Source organism: Salvelinus fontinalis, chromosome 9, assembly GCF_029448725.1.
Source record: "Salvelinus fontinalis isolate EN_2023a chromosome 9, ASM2944872v1, whole genome shotgun sequence".
NCBI lineage: Eukaryota > Metazoa > Chordata > Actinopteri > Salmoniformes > Salmonidae > Salvelinus > Salvelinus fontinalis.
This window is the reverse complement of record NC_074673.1, coordinates 32,028,906-32,053,785: the sequence shown is the minus strand read 5'-3', so window position 1 is coordinate 32,053,785 and position 24,880 is coordinate 32,028,906. Positions and strand designations below refer to the sequence as shown.

General features: G+C 40.1%; 1 protein-coding gene across 1 annotated transcript; it reads right to left on the bottom strand.

Moving 5' to 3' along the window:
- LOC129862426 (NACHT, LRR and PYD domains-containing protein 12-like) lies at positions 1–23,090 on the bottom strand (the record flags this gene model as incomplete). The annotated part of the gene is made up of 17 exons (XM_055934110.1): positions 1–641; positions 2,323–2,493; positions 5,880–6,053; positions 6,210–6,383; positions 6,518–6,691; positions 6,760–6,927; positions 7,061–7,234; positions 7,715–7,888; positions 8,000–8,182; positions 8,727–8,900; positions 8,982–9,155; positions 9,292–9,465; positions 9,612–11,403; positions 11,526–11,576; positions 12,066–12,311; positions 13,997–14,044; positions 22,931–23,090. Coding segments are annotated over 17 exons (4,248 nt in total), but the record flags the coding sequence as incomplete, so codon positions are not given.
- Between the last annotated feature and the right edge of the window lie 1,790 nt (positions 23,091–24,880).

Genomic DNA, 24,880 nt, shown 5'->3' with positions numbered 1-24,880 from the left:
TTAAATGAATCATTCTTTATTAACAGCATGCTGGAGAGATTACAACAAACTTAATGCGCAGGGTACAATACTGTCATAATCTCTCACGGGTCAGTCCCTTCATTTCTCCTTTATACGCTGCTGCAAAAACATGACCAAGGAGAAACATATTATCCATTCAGGAAGAGTCTCAAGGTGGAGGAGAGAGGTCATTGTCCTGTCTAAGCCCTTTCCTGGGCGTTGAGCTAATAGCTCAAGATCTAGCCAAATCTAGCTCCTCTTTTTCTGTCGCCCCCCCACCCTGTGACTAAACCACAATCACATTTCAACTTGATAACAGAAAACAACAACTCATTGGCAGACAGTTTACAGAACATGTAAACCTTGAGAAAGAACACAGAGAGCATATACAATTTTCCACGACAAACTCAGAACATAGACGATCACCAAATTGACAGATGTTTCATGAGTTTCATTCCTTTAAGAATGATAAAGAATAATACAAAAAAAACTTTAACACACTTTTTTTGTAATAACTTTCATGTTTCGCTGCATCTGATGTTTCAATTTTGGTCTACACATCACATGTTTTCAGTGCAGTGGTCCAGGAACAAGTTTATTTTAGCTAAATGCGGACTCTTACTTCCAAGCGTGTGAACAATCTGAAAGGATTTTGCAGAACAATAATAATGAGTTATATATACAGTCCCAGTCAAAAGTTTGTACACCTACTCATTCAAGGTGTTTTCTTTATTTTTTCTGTTTTCTACATTGTAGAATAATAGTGAAGACATCAAAACAATGAAATAACACATATGGAATCATGTAGTAACTAAAAAAGTATATTTTATATATTTGAGATTCTTCAAAGTAGCCACCCTTTGCCTTAATGACAGCTTTGCACACTCTTGGCATTCTCTCAACCAGCTTCATGGGGTAGTCAACTTGAATGCATTTCAATTAACAGATAATTTGTGGAATTTCTTTCCTTCTAAATGCATTTGAGCCAATCAGTTGTGTTGTGACAAGGTAGGGGTGTACAGAAAATAGCCCTATTTGGTAAAAGACCAAGTCCATATTATGGCAAGAACTGCTCAAATAAGCAAAGAGAAATGACAGTACATCGTTACTTTAAGACATGAAGGTCAGTCGATTTGGAAAATTTCAAGAACTTTTCAAGTTTCTTCAAGAGCAATCGTAAAAACCATCAAGAGCTATGATGAAACTGGCTCTCATGAGGACCGCCACAGGAAAGGAAGACCCAGAGTTACCTCTGCTGCAGAGGATAAGTTCATTAGAGTTACCAGCCCCAGAAATTGCAGCCAAAATAAATGTTTCACATAGATCAAGAAACGGACATCTCAACATCAACTGCTCAGGGAAGACTGCGTGAATCAGGCAGTCATGGGTCAAATTACTGCAAAGAAACAACTACTAAAGGACACCACTTGCTTGTGGCCAAGAAACACAAGCAATGGACATTAGACCGGTGGAAATCTGTCCTTTGGTCTGATGAGTCAAAATTGTAGATTTTTGGTTCCAACCACCGTGTCTTTGTGAGACGCAGAGCAGGTGAACAGAGGATCTCCACATGTGTGGTTCCCGCCGTGAAGCATGGAGGAGGTGTGATGTGTGGGGGTGCTTTTTTCTTCAGATGACACTGTCTGTGATTTATTTAAAATTCAAGGCACACTTAACCAGCATGGCTACCACAGCATTCTGCAGAAATGCGCCATCCCATCTGGTTTGCGCTTAGTGGGACTATCATTTGTTTTTCAACAGGACAATGACCCAACACACCTCCAGCTTGTGTAAGGGCTATTTGACCAAGGAGAGTGATGGAGTGCTGCATCAGATGACCTGGCCTCCACAATAAACCGACATCAACCCAATTGAGATGGTTTGGGATGAGTTGGAACGCAGAGTTAAGGAAAAGCAGCCAACAAGTGCTCAAAATGTGTGAACTCCTTCAAGACTGTTGGAAAAGCATTCCAGGTGAAGATGGTTGACAGAATGCAAAGAGTGTGCAAAGCTGTCATCAAGGCAAAGGGAGGCTACTTTGAAGAATCTAAAATATATTTTGATTTGTTTAACACTTCTTTGGTTACTACATGATTCCATGTGTTATTTCATAATTTTGATGTCTTCACTATTATTCTACAATGTAGAATGTAAAATAAATAATAAAATGAGTAGGAGAACAAACTGCAATATTTGCTTTCAGTCACCCTGCATTATCAATGATTCACAATTATTAGTATCGACAGATCCAAATATACCTTGAACAAAATGTGTGGTCTTGACACTATACCACAATTATTGAATTGCTTTTCAAACACTCACCCCAGTTTCTCTAGTTGACAGTGTGGATCTTTCTGTAGTGCTTTGAGGAAGGCTTTTCCACGCCCATACGTGTTATGGTCCAGATCCAGCTCTCTCAGGTGGAAGGGATTAGATCTTAGAGCTGAGGCCAGAGAAACACAGCCATCCTTGTTGAACTTACAGTTTGCCAGCCTGTAGGAAGATAATCAAATTATTTAATTTCAGATCAATCATTCATGTATAAAACCTTTCAGTGTAAAGCCCACATTGTTTTATTTAACCTTTATTTATACAGGTTTTTCTCATTGAGATAAAATCTCTTTTCAAGAGAGACCTGGTCCAACAGCAGCAGGGGGAACAAAGTTCCAGACAAAACAACTTACATACACTAACAACATTGAACAAAACTATAGACACACATACAGTAAAACAATTACATATTATGTAAAAAAACAGTTGTCCAAAATACAATTACACTCTTCTGTGATATTTACATCGATCAAGTGTTTAAACTCCACCAACGTGACTAGATCATCACATTTTAAAATGTTCAGGAGAGAATTCCAGGACCACAGAGCTGAATAACAAACTATTTCTACCATGACTTGTTCAAAGTCTTGGTACTGTTAAAAGCAAACGAGAATGGGACCGTAACTGATATTTATTTACTGACCTGATTAAAAAAGAACAGAAATAAAGTGGCATTTTACCTAGTATGGCCTTATAAATCAGTGTATACCCGTGTTGAAGCCTACGCAAGGTCAATGACGACCAGCCAAGAGCGCTGTAGAGATCACAATGTGTTAGACGTTTTTGATTGGTAATGAACCTGAGGGGAGCATGATATACTGAGTCAAGTGCTCTCAGGGAAGTTGTTGAGGCCTGCATACATGCATACATACATATTGTGTGTGTGTATATATATATACATACACACACACACTACCGTGCAAAAGTTTGGGGTCACTTAGAAATGTCCATGTTTTTGAAAGAAAAGCCATTTGTGTGTCAATTAAAATAACATCAAATTGATCAGAAATACAGTGTAGACATTGTTAATGTTGTAAATGACTATTGTAGCTGGAAACGGCTGATTTGTAATAAAATATCTACACAGGCGTAAAGAGGCCCATTATCAGCAACCATCACTCCTGTGTTCCAATGGCACCTTGTGTTAACTAATCCAAGTTTATAATTTTAAAAGGCTAATTGATCATTATAAAACCCTTCTGCAATTGTTAGCACATCTGAAAACTGTTGTGGTGATTAAATAAGTAATATAACTGGCCTTCTTTAGACTAGTTGAGTATCTAGAGCATCAGCATTTGTGGATTCGATTACAGGATCAAAATGGCCAGAAAGTACTTTCTTCTGAAAATCGTCAGTTTCTTCTTGTTCTGAGAAATTAAGGCTATTTCTTGCGAGAAATTGCCAAGAAACTGAAGATCTCATACAACGCTGTGTACTACTCCCTTCACAGAACAGCGCAAATTGGCTCTAACCGAATAGAAAGAGGAGTGGGAGGCCTCGGTGCACAACTGAGCAAGAGGACAAGTACATTAGTGTCTAGTTTGAGAAACAGATGCCTCACAAGTCCTCAACTGGCAGCTTCATTAAATAGTACTCGCAAAACACCAGCCTCAACGTCAACTGTGAAGAGGTGACTCCAGGATGCTGGCCTTCTAGGCAGAGTTTCTCTGTCCACTGTGTGATCTTAATCTTTTCATTTAATTGCCAGCAATTTTGAACATTAGTGTATATATATATACAAATAGTCACTAAAATCTAAAACCGCCAGTAATGTACATCGTACCAGCTCCTTCCTGGCCTCCAGAGAAAAACAAGCCTTATGCCGGTAATAAAAACCTATTCTCAGTTTGAGCTTCCTTATCAAGTTCTCCACATGAACAGTGAAGCTCAGCTTGTCATCAACCCACACTCCCAAATATTAGACTTGCTCTATAGTAGGTCCATCCATTGTAGCAATGACATGGTTAGTAACATGCCTAGCATTTGAAAATACCATGGATTTTGTTTTACCCAAATTCATAACCAGCTTTCGATCATACAGATTCTGTTGTATGGTGTTAAATGCTCTTTTTGCATTTTCAAAAGCTAAATATAAACTACTACCATTTGAATAAACAGTATCATCTGCATAAAAATTAACATCTGCTGTTTTAATATGATCCCCAATGATGTTGATATGTAACCTTTATTTAATTAGGCAAGTCAGTTAAGAACAAATTCTTATTTACAATGACGTCCTAACGGGGAACAGTAGGTTAACTGCCTTGTTCAGGGGCAGAACAACAGATTTTTACCTTGTCAGCTCAGGGATTCGATCCAGCAACTTTTCGGTTACTGGCCCAACGCTCTAAACACTGCCACCCCAAAAATTAACAACAGTGGGCCCAAAATAGAACCTTTTGGAACACCTGAGCACAACTCTATGGACTCAGATTTACAACCACCCGCCATTACACATTGTGTACGATTTGATAGGTAATTTATAAACCAATCTAGAGCATGACCAGTAATTCCACATTTTAACCTTTGCACCAACACAGCATGGTCCACGGTGTCAAATGCCTTCGACAAATCAATAAAGACAGACACACTATGTAACTTCTTGTCAAGAGCACAGTGGATGTCATTTAAAAGCTTCAATGTTGCTGAAACAGTACTGTGACCAGACCTAAAACCTGATTGCATTCCATTTAAGATGTTGTTTTCTTGTCGGTAGGCCTTCAGCTGACTACTAACTAGGGACTCCAATACCTTTGACAGTACAGACAATTTTATATGGGTCGATAGTTGTCAAGTAGCGAAGAATCACCTTCCAGGATAGTCAGTACAAAAGCAGATTTCCATAACATCAAGAGTGAGGTTAAAAATACATGTTATGTGGAGAGAAATTATGTCAGCAACTAGGTGTAGGAGGCGGGGGTCTAGATCATCAGGGCCAGGGTATTTCCTTCTGTCAATTTCTTTCAGGGATTTACACACTTCTGAAACAGAGCTGATTGAGAAAGAGAACCTGATGAAGGAGTGCATAGGGTTGTGAGGTAAATTCACAGGGGGCTCATTTATACCGTTAACTTTTTCAAATAAACTGCCTGCATCTAGAAAATGCTGATTTAAGGCTTTCAGAATAGAGGTTCTCTCAGTTACAATCTGTGTGTCTACCAAAAATTGTTTGGGAAGCTGTGTATCTTTAAATTATCCAAAGTAGATATAAGGTAGTGGTCTGCTTTCAGTTTTAGCCACACCCATATTTCGAAGACATTTAAAAGCCATCCAATCATCTGCCGAACCAGACCCGCTTGCTTTAGCCCACATAGCATTTCGTTCCCTTATGATTTTAGTAAGTTCATCAGTATACCAAGGGTTCTCTCTGCCCTTAATCCTGCATTTTTTTAAAGGGGCATGTCTATTGCATACATCCTGGAATGCGTTGTGGAAGTAAGAAAACATCAGCGATTAATTCAATTATATTCCATTCAATATATACATCATGTAAAAAACCTTGAATATCAATCATCTACATTGACTAGGGCTAAGCCATGTGAACGTACTCCAGCTTCTCCAGTTTGCACTGTGGTTTCTCCAGTCCAGCAGAGAGCAGCTGTACTCCTGGATCAAGTAGGTTATTGTTACTCAGGTTGAGGTTTCTCAGACTACAGAAGTTTGAGCTGAGAGCAGTGGCCAGAGCCGCACAGCAATTATAGGTGAGTTTGCAGTTATCCAGGCTGGGGAGACAAACAAAAAACCTTTGAACTTAGGATGCAAAGAACGACAAGAATGCCTTCTTATAATACATCTAGAACCATGCCTGTTAAGCTTAACTAAATTAAACCCACAATAATAATTGTGATTGTAATGGCATAAAAGCTTGTCATAATCACCTCAAAATATCTAGTTTACAACAGGGAACTTCCAGCATAGCAAAGAGCAGATTCATTCCAAAATCTCCTGGGGAATTTAAACTCAGGTCCAGCTTTCTCAGGTGAGAGGTATTTGACCTTAGAGCGGTGGCAAGAGAAGCACAGCCTTCCTCCGCCATACCACAGTCACTGAGCCTGCAGAGGATGAAAGTAATTCACTCAACCATTTCTAAAGGATGAACAGAAATTCTATAAAAATAACCTTAAAAAATAAGACAATAATTGGTGACTTTAAAATCGGTCAAAGTAGTTACATTCCATTTCAATACCTCAGGATCATCAGTTTACAATGTGGATTGCCCAATCCTGTAGACAGCCTCTTTACTCCCAAATTCTCCAGATTATTGCGACTCAGGTTCAGCTCTCTCAGACTTGAGGAGGTTGAGCTAAGAGCTGCTGCCAGTGTCTCACAGCATTCCCAACTCAGTCCACAACAAATCAGGCTGGTAAAAATGTCAACAGATCATGAGAAACACAATTTCCTTTTAACCACAGTAATTATAAAACTCACCTCAGTTTCTCCAGTTTACAGCATGGATCCTCCAATCCAGCAGAGAGCAGCTTCACTCCTGAGTCTCCTACGTTATTTCCGGTCAGGTCCAGCTCTCTTAGGTGTGAGGGGTTTGATTTCAGGGCTGAAGCCAGAGAAACAAAGCATTCCCCTGAACAGTTTTCAAGCCTGCAGAGAGAAAGACAATAAAATGTTATAACTAAAACACATAGTTAAGAGCCACAGACATTCAGTTTGACTCTTTCCAAATGTAATAATCAATTATATGAATGAAGTATTGTTGTAAGTTGTATAAATGTACCTCAGTGTTTTGAGTTCACAGTGTGGGTCCTCCAGTAAAGCAGAAAGTATCTTCACTCCTGAGTCTCCAAGTACATTTTTACTCAGGTCCAGCTCTCTCAGGTGTGAGGGGTTTGACCTCAGATTGGAAGCCAGAAAAGCCCAGCCTTTCTCTGTCATACCACAATCACAGAGCCTGCAGTGGATGAAAGTATTTCACTCAACCATTTCTGAGGATGAACTGAAATTTAATTAAAAGGTTGTGAAAATAAAAAATAAGACGAGCTGAAGCTACAGATGTAGAATCTTAATTTGAGCCAGTTTGCTACAGCAGGAGCATAATCCTGCAGCAATGGGAAATGTTGATTATTATGTGGATTATAATTAGTGGGCATTTTTGTAGGGGGTTATACATTTCTCGTTAGTGAAAAACTTTTACAACTCAAATATACTACAAATTTGCATTTCCTGCATAATTCTTAGCAACAAAAGAGTCATTAGGATCCTACATCTGTAGGGAACAGCAATCGTCCTCCATGACACTACAGAATGACAGCCTGATCAAATGAAGGGAAGAGGCCTTCACTCCATATTGATACCAGCTGGAACAGTAACTTTTGCTCAAATTCAAAAATCCCTTCTCTGTTTAGTTACACATTGTTACAAAAAAACTGACCTAAATTTCAATAGCTCACAACCTGGATGCTCCAGTGCAGCAGACAGCAGTATTGCTCCTGCATCTCCTGCTTTATTGTTGCTCAGGTCCAGTTGTTTCAGGTGTGATGGGTTGGACTTCAGAGCACAGGCTAGGGAAGAAAAGCCTTCCTCTGTGACTCCACAGGTTACAAGCCTGCAGATAAGAGAGGGATATGTTTTCTGTTTCAGCTGAACCTGTACAGTTTATTGAGTGTCAACCATCAGTATCTCAACTATCTGAAACCCAGAGGGCGTCTCCAGCAACACTTTCCTCAGTGTCTCCAGTTTACAAAGCAGATTCTCCAGTGCAGCAGAAAGATAGGCCACTCCTGAATCCTGTAGGTTATGATTGTAGCTCAAGTCCAGTTCCCTCAGGTGTGAGGGGTTTGAGCCCAAAGCTGAACCCAGAAAAGAAAAGTCCTGCTCTGTGATTTGACAGTCTAACAGCCTGCAGATAAGTAGAAAATAGTTTCAATCTTTCAGTTTTACACAACACATCTTCCACAATGAAGTTCATGGTGTTTAACTGAGACTTATTTTACATATTGTAACAGTGTGGCAATATGATTTTTTAAGGCCATGTACAGAAATCAATCAATTGTAATTATATTATTATAACATCTAAAAGTGACTAAATCATTTTGCCTTGTAAAATATAATATTCTATCACTACAAGAGAATTGATAAAATACAAATCATTAAAAAGGTGCATTATGCATTGCTCTGCCATTTCCTGGTTGCTAAAATGTGAAAATATCGAACCCCTGTGAAATATATTTTCCATAAGCAAAATGTTTGTATTTTCAGCTGGTGTACAAAACCAAAAGTAACTGAAAGTACAGTAAACATAGAAATACCGCACATGAAACAGATCTACCACTTCTTATACTCGCTTTCAATTACAAATCTATAACTCACATTTCTATGTGAATTTGGTAGGGTCGCCCGAAAAGTTACATATTGCAGCTTTAAAAAATAATGTCAATCATCACCTCAGGGTTTCTAGTTTACAATTGATGCTTCTCAGTCCAGCAGAGAGCAGCTCCAGCCCCATATTGTGCAGGTCATTCTTACTCAGATCCAACTCTCTCAGACTTGAGGAGTTTGAGCGCAGAGCTGAGGCCAGGGCTTCACAACATGTTCCAGTTAAGCTGCAATTAACCAGACTAAAAAAGAATGTGATTGCTGTATATTTAGTCAAATACCAGAGTTAACAACATAACCATGTTCAGTGGAGAGATACTCACCTTAGTGTCTCCAGTTTACAGTGTAGAACCTCTAGTGCAGCAGAGAGCTGCTTCACTCCTGAATCTCCTGGGTTATTGTAGCTCAGATCCAGCTCTTTCAGGTGTGCAGGGTTTGACCTTAGAGCTGAAGCCAGAGAAGTACAGCCTTCCTCTTGTACTTTACAGCCTGACAGCCTGCAGAGAAGTAAGAAAGGGTTTCACTCTTTCAGGATACAAAACCACAACTGAGAAGTTTCACAATAAATCATAGATTGGAGATAGATGTGTTATCTTTATCACAATAATATCATGTAATAGTTATAATACTCACTTCAGTGTTTCCAATTTACAGATTGTATTCCCTAGTCCAAGACACAGCAGCTCCACCCCTGTATCAGTAAGGCCATTGTGACTCAGATCCAGCTTTCTCATACTTGAAGTACTTGAGCTGAAAGCTAAGGCCAGGTTCTCACAATTTCTCCAAGTGATATTGCAAGAATTCAACCTTGGTGAAATAAGAAACATTTGAATATCCTGCTCAAAGTGATTTAGTCCAATGTTTCTTAAAAACTTTGGTCTGTAGACCAGCACAAATTTGTATGTTTTGAATCTGACACACACACACACACACACACACGAGAGAGAGCTTACATAATTGTTTTAGAAGCTTTGATCACTGGCATGAGCCTCAGAACACCTTCATCTGATCTGACAAATTTCTTCAGATCAAACACATCCAGCTCCTCGCCTGAGGACAGCATAACAAAGGCCATAGCGGACCAATGAGAATATGAGAGTTCGATCTTCGAATCACCTCCTGACTTCAAGTAGATTTGGATTTCCTCCACCAGAGAATGGTCGTTCAACTCATTCAGACAGTGAAACAGGTTAATGCACCTCTCTGGAGAGGGATTTTTCCTGATCCTGTCCTTAATGAAGTCGACTGTGCCCTTGTTGCTCTGTGAGCTCCCTCCTGTCTGTGTCAGTAGGCCTCGAAAGAATGTCTGGTTGGACTCCAGTGAAAGGCCGAGAAGGAAGCGGAGGAACAGGTCCAGGTGTCCACTCTCACTCTTTAAGGCCTTATCCACTGCACTCTTGTAGATGTTGTCTGGAAGATATTCTTCATACAAGACGATTCCAGTCGAGTTGGATGGTTGTTGTGGTGTTATAACATCTTCATTGTTGTTTTCAAATGAGAGAAACACATACAAAGCAGCAATGAACTCCTGAAGGCTCAGATGAACAAAGCTGTAGACCACCTCCTGGTACGCACACTCTTCTCTTAAGATCTGTGTGAACACCCCTGAGCACAAAGAAGCTTCTCTGACATCAATGCCAAACTTTTTCAGATCTTTCTCATAGAAGATCAGGTTGCTTTTTTCAAGCTCTTCAAAAGCCAGTTTTCCAAGTTTCATGATAGTCTCTTTATCCCAGTGGAGGTCTGTGTCAGAGTCTTCGTGATACTTCTGCGTTGTCTGTCTTATCTGAAAGATCAGAAACTGTAAGAACATTTGTGTCAGATTCTTGGGCAAGTCTCCAGTTACTGCTTTACTCAACAGTCTCTCTAGAACAGTGGCTGAAATCCAACAGAACACTGGTATGTGGCACATGATGTGGAGGCTCCTTGATGACTGTACATGTGTGAAGATTTTTTCTGCCAGTTTATCATTACTGACTGTCTTCTTGAAGTATTTCTCCTTCTGTTCATCCCTAAACCCTCGCACCTCCGTCACTTGGTCAACACACTCAGGTGGGATCCGATTGGATGCTGCTGGTCGGGATGTTATCCAGAGAAGCGCAGAAGGAAGCAGTTTCCTCTTAATGAGGTTTGTCAGCAGTGCATCCACTGTGGTTGACTTTGTGACATCACGGCAGATCACATTTGTCTTGAAACTCAGAGGAAGTTGACACTCATCCAACCCATCAAAGATAAACAACACTTTGATGTTTTTCAAGTTGGAAAGTCCAGATTCTTTGATTTCAACAAAGAATTCATGAAGTAGCTCAATCAAACTAAGTGTCTTTTCCTTCATCAAATTCAGCTCCCGAAAAGGAATTGGAAATATGAACTGTATATCCTGATTGGCTTCTTCATTAACCCAGTCCAGAATGAATTTCTGCACTGAGACCGTCTTTCCAATGCCAGCGACTCCCTTTGTGAGCACAGTTCTGATAGTCATGTCCTGTCCAGTTAACGGTTTAAAGATGTCGTTGCATTTGATTGCCATCTCTTGTGTCGCTGGCCTCCTTAATACCGCCTCAATTTGCATCACCTCATGTTCTTTGTTGACCTCTCCACTTCCACCCTCTGTGATGTAGAGCTCTGTGTAGATCTTGTTTAGGAGTGTAGGACGTCCTTGTATAGCTATTCCAGGAAAAATTCTTTCAAATGTTTTCTTCAGGTAAGATTTCAGTTCTGTTTGGCACCCTTCAATATTCTTATCTGAAAAATATTGGTGAATAATGCTAAATATTCTTCAGTTTTTTAACACAGGACAGGATTTTATCTCGTAGGAAGTCAGTCAAGTGTTGATGATCGCACAGCCAATATTTCCCATAATTTACCTTTGTCTTTAGAATTCAGAGTTGTGCTGGCATGGACTGCGGAGGGTTGACCTGGGATGATAGAGCAACAGAACATTAATAGCAACCAATGCCTTTTTATCAGTGCATTTGTTTGTTGGTGTGGATGTAGAGAGACTCAGCATACTATAGTTTACCATTCCCTGTAGCGTTTTTATTGATGCATAATCAACTGATCCTTGCATATGGTAACCATTTATCCTAAACAGCAGCAATGACATTGCATCAGAGCTGAGCTGTGATTGTGGTACTGGCTTTGGTTTAACTTATGGGACAGTGAAAAATAGCAAATGTGTAGAAAGCCAAGACATCCCAACTTTATACGTTGTTTCTGCAGCACAAAGGCTGCGTTTACACAGACAGCCCAATTCTGATATGTTTTCCACTAGTCAGTCTTTTGACCAATCACATAAGATATTTTTCAGAGCTAATCTGATTGGTCAAAAGACCAATAAGTGAAAACAAGTTTAGAATTGGGCTGTCTGTGTAAATGCAGCCAAATAGGGAGAGAGATGATCTTACCTAGATCTTGGACTAGATGAGGTTGTTGTTCCAGTAGAACCCTGTAAAAGGCTGATTTCACCTTTACCCCTCCTTTCAGGGCCTCATACAGCAGTCGCATCTGTTGCTGGCTGGTGCTGGCAGCACGGATATTAGAGTACATCTCCTCATGTATCATGCCCCTCTGTAGTAGGTTATCTGCTATGGGCATTACTATAGTAACCCTCTTTATGAGGTCAGCCCTGTGCCGATCCACAAACTGGGCATCTGGGTGTGATGTTAGAAAGGCAAAGTTGACAAGCCAATCTTACAGACGTGCTCTCCGTGAATCTGCTCCTAAGTGGGCAGGACTAGGAGGAAAGCTTTGAAGATTTGAATGTCACATTTAACAAATATGACTTTACAAACATCTGTCAATGTCTCTGTGATAGTACTGTGGCATCATTCTTGCCAGGTTATTGCAATGTTAATCTTTAAGAACAATCAGCGCTTTGATTTTGTACAAAACATGATAGCATATAACTGTATTTACCATACATGTACCAAAGTTTCTGATCCAAGGTAGTTCATATGGGCTTTTTACTATGGGAATCACTGTCACATTGTGGGCAAAACAAGTAAAAAGGTGGGCAGAGCCATGCATGAGCTAGCAATACCCTATTGGCGCATTTTAGCATGTATTTGCATATTAATCCTACTGAATGCCAACTCTCTGAAGTGCTGGTGTGTAATAACTTGAAATTGCCCATGCAGTCTTTCTAAACAACAATTATTTGAAAGTTTGGCAATGAGACAAGTCTACAAAACTCAGTGTACTCTGTTGGTAACACATTCTAGTTTTGGGAACAGAATACTGTGTATGAGAAAATAAGCAGAACGTCGCCCTAGTTTCATCTTGCGGCATCTTCTCCCTCTGCCTTGCCACTGGACACTCTCTTTATATAGTAAACAGAGTAAGCCCCCTAGTGGAAGTGACAGGTTTTTCTGGTTTTGACCAATCTGTGATTCCCCTATACCAAAGATGATCTATATTAGAGTGAGACTAACAAAATCAATGGAGGACACCCGTCAGGTAATCCGACCATGATTACTACATTTTGATAACTGTTATGTTCTAATTATTATAGTAAGAACTCGACGGACACTGTGAAAGCTTAAACCAAGTTTATTCTTCCCAGAGAGTCGAACAGCTGTATCGACAGGGACATAGTTCCACCCGTGGTAGTATTCATACCCCACTTTGGGTGGAGTCTCCTTCTTATCGCTAAACATTGCATCATTATTGCTAGGCAGGGAGCTAAGTGATATGGGCAATAAAAGGTTCCTCCATTTATCAGTACTGCCACACGTGACCGTTTTCCCTGCACACAGCCCCTCCCAAACTTCATTATGGCACCCCTCATGTCTCTATTATAAATCATTATTAATAATATAACTAATAGTTCAAGCTCAGAAATCCAAACCCATCATAGCTAACCCCTAGACTAATTTACCAATCAAAAATGTTTAGTGACTATCACTCTAACAAAGGAAAATCTGCTGATGCACAACCAGATTTAGAAATTACTACAACTATTCTAACTCGCAAGTAAGTTGGGACCCCCACTGAGTTCCTACAAAAATAAATAAAATAAATATGCCTTCAAAAGGGGGGCCCGTGGGCCGCCAGTTGCCCATCCCTGCCTTAAAAATTACGAAATCTTTATTAGATCAAATAAGCCTCACGTAATTCGACTCTGTCGTAGACCTCCATGCAAAAAAGGCTTATCTCACATGGACAGACTTTAAACTTGGTAAATCCTCTCACTTCACCTCTTCCTATATCATTCTTGGAAAAATGTGATATGCCCATACCATACTATGACCAATGTTATTCTATCCTTTGCCATATGAAAATAGTTCAGTGCCATTTGTGAACTGAAAGTTGATCACAAAGATAAAATGTCACGTACCATCATCTGAACTCATGGCTGCAGACTCAGCCGTGCTAGTAGTTAAACCTGGGGACAGTTTGAGAGAGAATGACAGAGAAAAAGAGAGACTTTTACATTGTGTAAACATAGGAAACTGGCCAAAAGCCTTCATTGTTAAATTAGGCTATTTCCTTACATTAACTGGAAGTGAGATTTGAAACCTTTATCATGTTGGTCTATGGATATCTCCTGAAAAGTTAAACTGTTAAGCCATGAACAGTAAATTGCCTGTTAGTGTATCCACCCATGATGATGGCTGCAGATGTGTAGATTTTATGCTTCTCCACTCCTTTTATCCTCTTGACCTCACTGTCATACCCTGACTATACCGTTCGTGTCGCGTGCGCGAGCGTTGCAAAATAAATTTAGAAATCTATGTTATTCAATTATTGCACCCACACTGCTCACGCACGCCAAGGAGCATCTGCGTTGCCAAGGGCTAAAATAGAAGTCGGTTCTATTTGTGACGCAGATCGCGCTGCAAGTCCTGCCTCTCCCATCTCCTCATTGGTTTATAGAAGCAGGTACCCAGGTGCCATCTCCTCATTGGTTATACCCACATGGGTGATTGAAAGACTAACTGTGTTGCAGGTCATCGTGGTAATACTATGAAAGTTTAGATGCCAATCACCATATACAGTGGGGCAAAAAAGTATTTAGTCAGCCATCAATTGAGCAAGTTCTCCCACTTAAAAAGATGAGAGAGGCCTGTAATTTTCCTCATAGGTACACTTCAACTATGACAGACAAAATGAGAAAGAAAAATCCAGAAAATCACATTGTAGGATTTTTTATGAATTTATTTGCAAATTATGGTGGAAAATAAGTATTTGGTCAATAACAAAAGTTTCTCAATACTTTGTTATATACCCTTTGTTGGCAATGACAGAGGTCAAACGTTTTCTGTAAGTCTTCACAAGGTTTTCACATACTGTTGCTGGTATTTTGGCCCATTCCTCCATGCAGATCTCCTCTAGAGCAGTGATGTTTTGGGGCTGTTGCTGGGCAACACGGACTATCAACTCCCTCCAAAGATTTTCTATGGGGTTGAGATCTGGAGACTGGCTAGGCCACTCCAGGACCTTGAAATGCTTCTTACGAAGCCACTCCTTCGTTGCCCAGGCGGTGTGTTTGGGATCATTGTCATGCTGAAAGACCCAACCACGTTTCATCTTCAATGCCCTTGCTGATGGAATGAGGTTTTCACTCAAAATCTCACGATACATGGCCCCATTCATTCTGTCCTTTACACGGATCAGTCGTCCTGGTCCCTTTGCAGAAAAACAGCCAGAAAACATGATGTTTCCACCCCCATGCTTCACAGTAGGTATGGTGTTCTTTGGATGCAACTCAGCATTCTTTGTCCTCCAAACACGACGAGTTGAGTTTTTACCAGAAAGTTCTATTTTGGTTTCATCTGACCATATGACATTCTCCCAATCTTCTTCTGGATCATCCAAATGCTCTCTAGCAAACTTCAGACAGGCCTGGACATGTACTGGCTTAAGCAGGGGGACACGTCTGGCACTGCAGGATTTGAGTCCCTGGCGGCGTAGTGTGTTACTGATGGTAGGCTTTTTTACTTTTTTCCCTGCTCTCTGCAGGTCATTCACTAGATCCCCCCGTGTGGTTCTGGGATTTTTGCTCACCGTTCTTGTGATCATTTTGACCCCATTTTGAGATCTTGCGTGGATCCCGTGGATTGCGTGGATTTTTGCGTGGATCCCCAGATCGAGGGAGATTATCAGTGGTCTTGTATGTCTTCCATTTCCTAATAATTGCTCCCACAGTTGATTTCTTCAAACCAAGCTGCTTACCTATTGCAGATTCAGTCTTCCCAGCCTGGTGCAGGTCTACAATTTTGTTTCTGGTGTCCTTTGACAGCTCCTTGGTCTTGGCCATAGTGGAGTTTGGAGTGTGACTGAGTGTGACTGAGGTTGTGGACAGGTGTCTTTTATACTGATAACAAGTTCAAACAGGTGCCATTAATACAGGTAACGAGTGGAGGACAGAGGAGCCTCTTAATAAAGAAGAAGTTACAGGTCTGTGAGAGCCTGAAATCTTGCTTGTTTGTAGGTGACCAAATACTTATTTTCCACCATAATTTGCAAATAAATTCATTAAAAATCCTACAATGTGATTTTCTGGATTTTGTTTCCTCATTTTGTCTGTCATAGTTGAAGTGTACCTGTGATGAAAATTACAGGCCTCTCTGATCTTTTTAAGCGGGAGAACTTGCACAATTGGTGGCTGACTAAATAATTTTTTGCCCCAATGTAAGTTCAAAGAAGAAAAAGCCTGGAAGGAGGAGAGATGACTAAAAATGATTCGGTTGACCGTTTTATGTGTGGATTAATTGTCGGAGTAGAGGACCTTGGGCATTTCAGGTAAAATAACAACTCAATATTCATATCCCAGGACAAATTAGCTAGCAACAGCAAGCTAGCTAAATAGGATAAATTAGCTTGCAAGTGCAAGTTAGCTAAATAAATTGCCGTAAATGTTTCATCCTTTTCGACCTGTCCCCAAATGAATGTAATTGGTTCAGAGTTTGTTTTGATATTTTAACCTGCGTGTCGTGATCGCGTTTGGTGTGGGGGGTCAAAATAAATGTATGCACGATGGCGCACGCGCGCAGCCGGTATTGGGTTCAGTGTCTGCGCGCGCGCACACACACACACACACACACACAGGTTTCTGGTGAAAAATTCAAGAATGTGAGGTTTTGATAGGAGCCTCGTATATACCTGGTGCACATGCGCCCTTTTGAAACTAAATTACGTAAAAACTACATTTAAGAACGGGACACATATAGATAGCGCACAGATCTACCGCTTCTTAGACTTGCACTTAATGAGAATCATAGATCTATAACTTGGTCGAGTCGCCCAGAAAGTTACATATTGCAGCACGTATTGATGCCATAAGTCAATGACGTTGCCTGTCAATGATTTTATCGGGCGGAATAATTATTTAAATGGTTTCACTGTCTAGATCCGTCTACCCTTGTAAAACAATTTGTTTCTGACTACATCCGGAGGTTGTCCAGATGCGTCTTTTAATCGTCTACATCGGTCTAAAAATATCAGGACAAAATACTCATATTAGAACCATTAGAACCAGGTATAATGGGGCTAGAGAGGGCAAGCTGGTGACATACCATAGGCCCACTCCAGGCTACAACCGTGAATGATTCTGCATTATGATTGACTAACAGTTTGTTCTCAAATTTCATTGGGTCCATAAAGTGCTTCCAATCCAGAAGTTACAAAAACTGTCACAAAAGTGTACAACTTCAGTCTATAATTGTTTTTATTTTATTTTATGCCATAAAGAACAATTTTCATAAATATTCAACTTCATAATCTCCAGGTATGAATATACATTGCCTTCGGAAAGTATTCAGACCCCTTGACATTTTCCACATTTTGTTACGTTACAGGCTTATTGTAAAATGTATTAAATAAAATCATCTGCAAACTACACACAATACCCCATAATGACAAACCGAAAACAGGCTTTTAGAAACCTTTGCAAATGTATAAAAAAAATACAAAAACATAAGTACCTTTACAGAAGTATTCAGACCCTTTGCAATGAGACTCGAAATTCAGCTCAGGTGCATCCTGCTTCCATTGATCATCCTTGAGATGTTCCTACAACTTGATTGGTGTCCACCTGTGGTAAATTCAATTGATTGGACATGATTTGGAAAGGTACAAACCTGTCTAAGGTCCCACAGTTGACAGTGCATGTCAGAGCAAAAACCAAGCCATGAGGTCGAAGGAATTGTCCGAGACAGGATTGTCGTGGAGCTCCGAGACAGGATTGTGTCGAAGCACAGATCTGGGGAAGGGTACCAAAACATGTATGCAGCATTGAAGGTCCCCGAGAACACAGTGGCCTCCATCGTTCTTAAATGGATGAAGTTTTGAACCACCAATACTCTTCATAGAGCTGGCTGCCCGGCCAAACTGAGCAATCGGGGAAGAACGGCGTTGGTCAGTGAGGTGACCAAGAACCAGATGGTCACTCTGACAGAGCTCTAGAGTTACTCTGTGGAGATGGGAGAACCTTCCAGAAGGACAACAATCTCTGCAGCACTCCACCAATCTAGCCCAGACGTTAGTTGCTTTGCAGTTTCCTGTTTCATTTACAAAATAAGTCTAGAGCTCGTTTTAGAATGGCATTTAATAACAACGTTGTACCAGTAGATGGCGTAGTAGCCTTGGTTTCATGCATGTTAACATTAGAAGCCTACTCCCTAAGTTTGCTTTACTCACTGCTTTAGCACACTCTGCCAACCCGGATGTCTTAGCCGTGTCTGAATCCTGGCTTAGGAAAACCACCAAAAACCCTGAAATCTCCATCCCTAACTATAACATTTTCCACCAAGATAGAACTGCCAAAGGGGGCGGTGTTGCAATCTACTGCAAAGATAGCCTGCAGAGTTCTGTATTACTATCCAAGTCTGTACCCAAACAATTCAAGCTTCTACTTCTAAAAATTCACCTTTCCAGAAACAAGTCTCTCACCGTCGCCGCTTGCTATAGACCACCCTCTGCCCCCAGCTGTGCCCTCGACAACATATGTGAATTGATTGCCCCCCATCTGTCTTCTGAGCTCGTGCTACTAGGTGACCTAAACTGGGACATGCTTAACACCTTGGCCATCCTACAATCTAAGCTTGATGCCCTTAATCTCACACAAATGACCAGATACAACCACAAATCCGTAAACACGGGCACCCTCATAGATATCATCCTAACTGACTCGCCCTCCAAATACACCTCTGCTGTTTTCAATCAAGATCTCAGCGATCACTGCCTCATTGCCTGTATCCGTAATGCGATCAGACGGCCACCCCTCATCACTGTCAAACGCTCGCTAAAACACTTCTGCGAGCAGGCCTTTCTAATCGACATGGCCGGGGCGTCCTGGAAAGACATTAACCTCATCCCGTCAGTAGAGGATGCCTGGTTATTCTTTAAAAAGTGCCTTCCTCACCATCTTAAATAAGCATGCTCAATTAAAAAAAAATTGAACTAGGAATAGATATAGTCCTTTGTTCACTCCAGACCCGTTTGCCCTTGACCAGCACAAAAACATCCTGTGGCGTACTGCATTAGCATCGAATAGCCCCCGTGATATGCAACTTTTCAGGGAAGTTAGAAACAAATATACACAGGCAGTTAGCTTTCCTAAGGTTAGCTTTTTCAAACAGAAATTTGCATCCTGTAGTACAAACTCAAAAATGTTCTGGGACACTGTAAAGTCCAAGGAGAATAAGAGCACCTCCTCCCAGCTGCCCACTGCTCTGAGGCTAGGAAACAATTGTTACCACCGATAAATCCACTATAATTGAGAATTTCAATAAACATTTCTCTACGGCTGGCCATGCTTTCCACCTGGCTACCCCTACCCCGGTCAACTGCCCGGCACCCTCCACACCAACCCGCCCAAGCCCCCACCATTTCTCCTTATTGTCGCCAAACCCACTGGCTACAAGTTATCTACAAGTCTCTGCTAGGTAGAGCCCCAACTTATCTCAGCTCACTGGTCACCATAGCAGCACCCACTAGTAGCACGTGCTCCAGCAGGTATATCTCACTGGTCACCCCCAAAGCCAATTCCTCCTTTGGTCGCCTTTCCTTCCAGTTCTCTGCTGCCAATGACTGGAACAAACTGCAAAAATCACTGAAGATGGAGACTCATATCTCCCTTACTAGCTTTAAGCACCAGCTGTCAGAGCAGCTCACAGATCACTGCACCTGTACATAGCCCAGCTGTTAACAGCCCATGTATCTACCTCATCCCCATACTGTATTTATTTATTTATCTTGCTCCTTTGCACCCTAGTATCTCTACTTGCACATTCATCTTCTGCACATCTACCATTCCAGTGTTTAATTGCTATATTGTAATTACTTCGCCACCATGGCCTATATATTGCCTTAACTCCCTTATCTTACCTCATTTGCACTCACTTTTTTCTACTGTATTATTGACTGTATGTTTTGTTTATTCCATGTGTAACGATGTGTTGTTGTTCGTGTCGCACTGCTTTGCCTTATCTTGGCCAGGTCGCAGTTGCAAATGAGAACTTGTTCTCAACTGGCCTACCTGGTTAAATAAAGGTTAAATATTTTTTTATTTTTTTTAAGTATATGCTTGGGCCTTCAACAAATTACTTGTGTGAGAATTATACTATAAGGACACAAAAGAACCTTTTCTAGAATAACTGCCTGAGCTGCAAAAAATAAAGTAAATATGATTTAGGCTTGGCCTAAATAACACACAACAGTGTTCATAAACTGAACTTCAATTAAAGTACTCGGTCTGCTACCAAGAATTTGTAAGATTCTTGTTGAAATGAAACAGACAGAGGCCAGTCTACAACCGTCAGAATGTTTATTTACGAGAGCTCTACCAATCATATCATGTACATTGGTTTATATATCTCCCATTTCGTCATAAATGTCCCTCCTCCTCTCAGACAATATAGTTTACAAGTCTTCTCCTACGCATACATTGCCTGCCACCTGTTATACAATCTACTGCAAGCCCAACAGTTTCTCCCCTCCCTGGGTGGGGAGATTTCCTTCCCTGTTATCAGATTCACAGTGGTCACAAGTTGTCTGCCACAGTTCCTTGTCTGCTAACAGTTCCTCTTTTCTTATGGACAAACATTCTTCATCATTATACAGAGACAGGGTAGAATTATGTTAGATATAGTCCTATCATTACTTTAATATGTATACATCATTTAGTCATTATACATAAAATTCATAACACATGTATGCCCATGCTGTAGAGATACACCTAGTGGACTGAAACTTCACTGTTGTAGGCATAATACAGCTAGTGCTATTTAGACTTACGCTGACAAACAAATCCATTACATTAGCTACCTAAATGTGAAGTAAACTCAACTGAGGAGTAATAGAGAATGGAGACTTAACTTGAAAACGTGCAGGATACCTCTTTCCGGTTTCACTGACTTTTTTTATACTGTGTTAGGCTTGTTCACATAGCACTCCTCACAGGCCGTTTGGTGTACGTTTTTTTTTGTTGGTGAGATGTAGCTGCCAAATCTCTGAAAGGTATCTTTGTACGTCAGAATTGCAACAAGATTTGTTCAAGCCTAAAATGTTAGTCTGTAATTGTAACATGGTGTTTGTATGTTCAGAGATTAAATTAGACTTTTCTTACGATCCTAATGATACGTACATTCAACCTTTTGGTAGCTATCTGGCCCCATAGAAACTCCCCAAATACAGGTGTGCCAAGCTTGTAGCGTCATACCCAAGAAGACTGTAATCGCTGCCAAAGGTGCTTCAACAAAGTAAAGAGTAAAGGGTCTGAATACTTATGTAAATGTGATATCAGTTTGTTCTTTTTAATACATTTGCAAAAATGTCTAAAATTCTGTTTTTGCTTTGTCAATATGGGGCATAGTGTGTAGATTGATGACAACATTTAAAAAATATATATTAAAATAAGGCTGTAAAGTTAACTAAATGTGGAAAAAGTCAAGGGGTCTGAATACTTTCCAAATGTATTGTACATTTAGGGCATGTCTCCAGATAGTGACAGGCAGCAGGTGTTTGTGTTTTTGTTACACTTTCTGTAACTTTATAGTTAGTAACGTCCCAAGTGAGTTTGTTTTGTCCAGTTAGATGTGTAATATATGCTAAATGTTTTTATGAGATCATTTGTAAAAGGGAGATACTTTTTTCACTCGTTTGGTGGATTATTCTGAATCTCAATATATTACAGATTAAACGTGAGCAGCAGGCTAACCGCATTCCCTTACCTTCTATAAAACTGTCGAAAGTGCAATCCTTGAGGAATAAAACAGACCAGTTGCAGGCAAAGGTCAATCATCCTCACGAGTACAGAGCCTGTTTTATGGATTACTGAGACTTGGCTGACTGACTCAGACATGAGCTGTGTTCAAATACTCATACTAACCGTACTTAAATGGAGTATGTAGTATGCTTATTGGTCATCGTATGCATATAGTTAGTATCCACTCTGTTCGTAACAGATTATCGTTTTGGGAACAGAAAACTGTATTGAGATCAACTGTATTGAGATCAAATGTTTCATCGATCAGAAAATTTGCAGAATGTAGGCCAAAATCCATCTTCTCCCACTGAGCCGATAAAAAGTAATTACTTTAACTAATTAAGACAAATGTTAAAATGTTGAGCAACGTAATAATGTAATGACTTTTCAAAAACGTTACGTTACACGTTATGTTGGCTGACAATTTGGTAGCTACGCTATCCTCACGAACTGCACAGCATTACAGTATTTAATTTTACATTTTGCTAACGGACACCGCTCCTTGCATTTCACCTTGCCCCGATTTCACCGGCTACCCAACTACAGGGACTATTTTACACAGACTTTCTAAGAACATTTTATTTCAGCCAGTGGTGTAAAGTACTTAAAAGTACTACTTTGGGAGAAGGAAGATGGTGGACTGAACGTAGTTATGTAGAGCACCTCAAGATAACAACGTAATATCGGTAAATTAGACTAAATATTAGCACTACACAATCTGGTGGGTGATAACCTTCAATCTGGATAACAACACAAAACAAATTCAGACGATTTAATATTTTCACCACCGGGAATGGTAAAGGTCGAAACCGATCTGTTAAAATCAATAAATGACAAACGGGGTATACTTGAACTAGTCAGTAAGTATATAAAAGAGTTTAAGGCAAGCCTCGAGATGAGTGATGAAAAAACTGCGACATTGGAGAAATACACAAACACGCTAAAAGGGACAGTCAATAAGATTGAAACCGAAGTGAATGAAATTAAAAAGGAGAACACCGTTCTGAGAGAAGCCTGACTTGACATACAGACTAGATCCATGAGAGAGAATCTGGTACTTACAGGTATCCAAGAGAAAGAAGAAGTTCCTGAATCTGTAGTTAGTGAGTTCCTCCTTACAGCACTTCAGATCCAACGCGAAGCTATCGACAAAATACAACTGAACGTGTACACCGCTTCGAGCAGAGGTATGAACGCCCAATCGTTGCCAAATTTGCTTTCTTTAAAGATACAATAATGGTTAAAAGCCTGGGTAAAAGACTTGCTGGCACGAATATTGCCATTTATGATCAGTTCCCGAAGGAAATTGCAGAACGACGTAACGTTCTGTATCCAATTTTCAAGGAAAATAGAGTAAAAGGGAAACGAGTAGCTCTCGTCGTCGATAAACTATATATTGATAACCAGACCGAGGTAAAGACAGTTTCAAGTTGGATATTCGGGCTTTCAAACCACTTGAGCCACAGACTCCAAATAAGTGTCATGTTGGAAAAATTGCGCACAACATTGCACAGGTCTTATTTTCACGATTTGGACATTAATTCGGTTTTCAAAGCTAATAAACATGTGGAAATGTGAGCAGCATTTTGAATTAGTTAGGGAGCGTAAACAAAGTACAACTTTTTTTTTTTTTACATTCATATTTCAATAGCTCCTTGGTCATGTGACCTACTGACTTCAAACAAGGTTCAGAATGTCCACTGACTACCCTTCTATATTGCACACCCTTTAGTGTGTCCATTTTCATCTCACAAGATTTTACATTAATTTTTCAAAATGTAAAGTTTCAATAGCTCCTTGGTCATGTGACCTAGTAACTTCAAACAAGGTTCAGAATGTCCACTGACTACCCTTCTATATTGCACACCCTTTAGTTTGTCCATTTTCATCTCATGATTTTACATACATTTTTCTAAATGTAGAATTTCAATAGCTCCTTGTTCATGTGACCTGGTGACTTCAAACAAGGTTCAGAATGTCCACACCGTGGGGCTACACATTGCACACCCTTTAGTTTGTCCATTTTCTTCTCACATGGTTTTACATGCATTTTTCAAAATGAAAAATTTAAATAGCTCCTTGGTCATGTGACCTAGTGACCTCAAACAAGGTTCAGAATGTCCACTGACTATACCTTCATAACGCACACTCTGATGTTTGTCTACTTTCATCTCATGCTATTAGACTTAAATCTGTAAGCTTGGCAGGCCTTCATTTTACATGGGTGTTGGGTGTGATAATGTGAAAGAATCCTTTTCATAGCATCATTTTCATATACTGTACATTAAGACAAATCCTTCTACGCTGAATATTAGAACGCAGTTTACATAACCTGATAATGACTTGATATTTGAGTGCATTCACAACAAGCCACCTACAGACAACTTACAAAATGCAATATTGCATTTGAGGGTTCGTTTTTCTGATGAAAATAGTTATTTGATGCATGGCTTACTATTTCTAACTGGGAAAATAAATTCCTACGTCTTTCGTGAGTAAAATCCTTTTTCCAAAATTGATTTAGGTACATTTTTGTGAAGAGGTATGAGGGTTATGATATGGGTCATTTAATAGTAAAATAATTTAAGGGATCAATACATTTCTATATTGCTTCCCCAGTATCTGCATGAACCATCAGGCCAAGTGTTTTTGGTTGACCCTGTTGGACAGAAAGAGAAGGAGGAATCAGAACATGCTGCATTCAAATTCAGGTCTTAGTTATTCCATTGTACTGGATCTAATACATATTAGCAATTCACATACATTCATAAGTGTAATACATTTTTGTGACATATTGTGGAAAAACTCTCTTGGCTGCTGGCTCAGTCACTTTCAGACATGTGCAGAACAGACTGAAAGGGGAAGGGTAGCTCTCGACTTGAACCACAGGGGTTCTCTGTAAAGAGAGAGTAATCCAAAAGGCACAGACACACCCCTTGACTTTCAATTTGCATCGTTGACCTGTATGTATTCTCTTCTGATTGGCTCTTTGGTGCACAGTCTGGCAGTCTG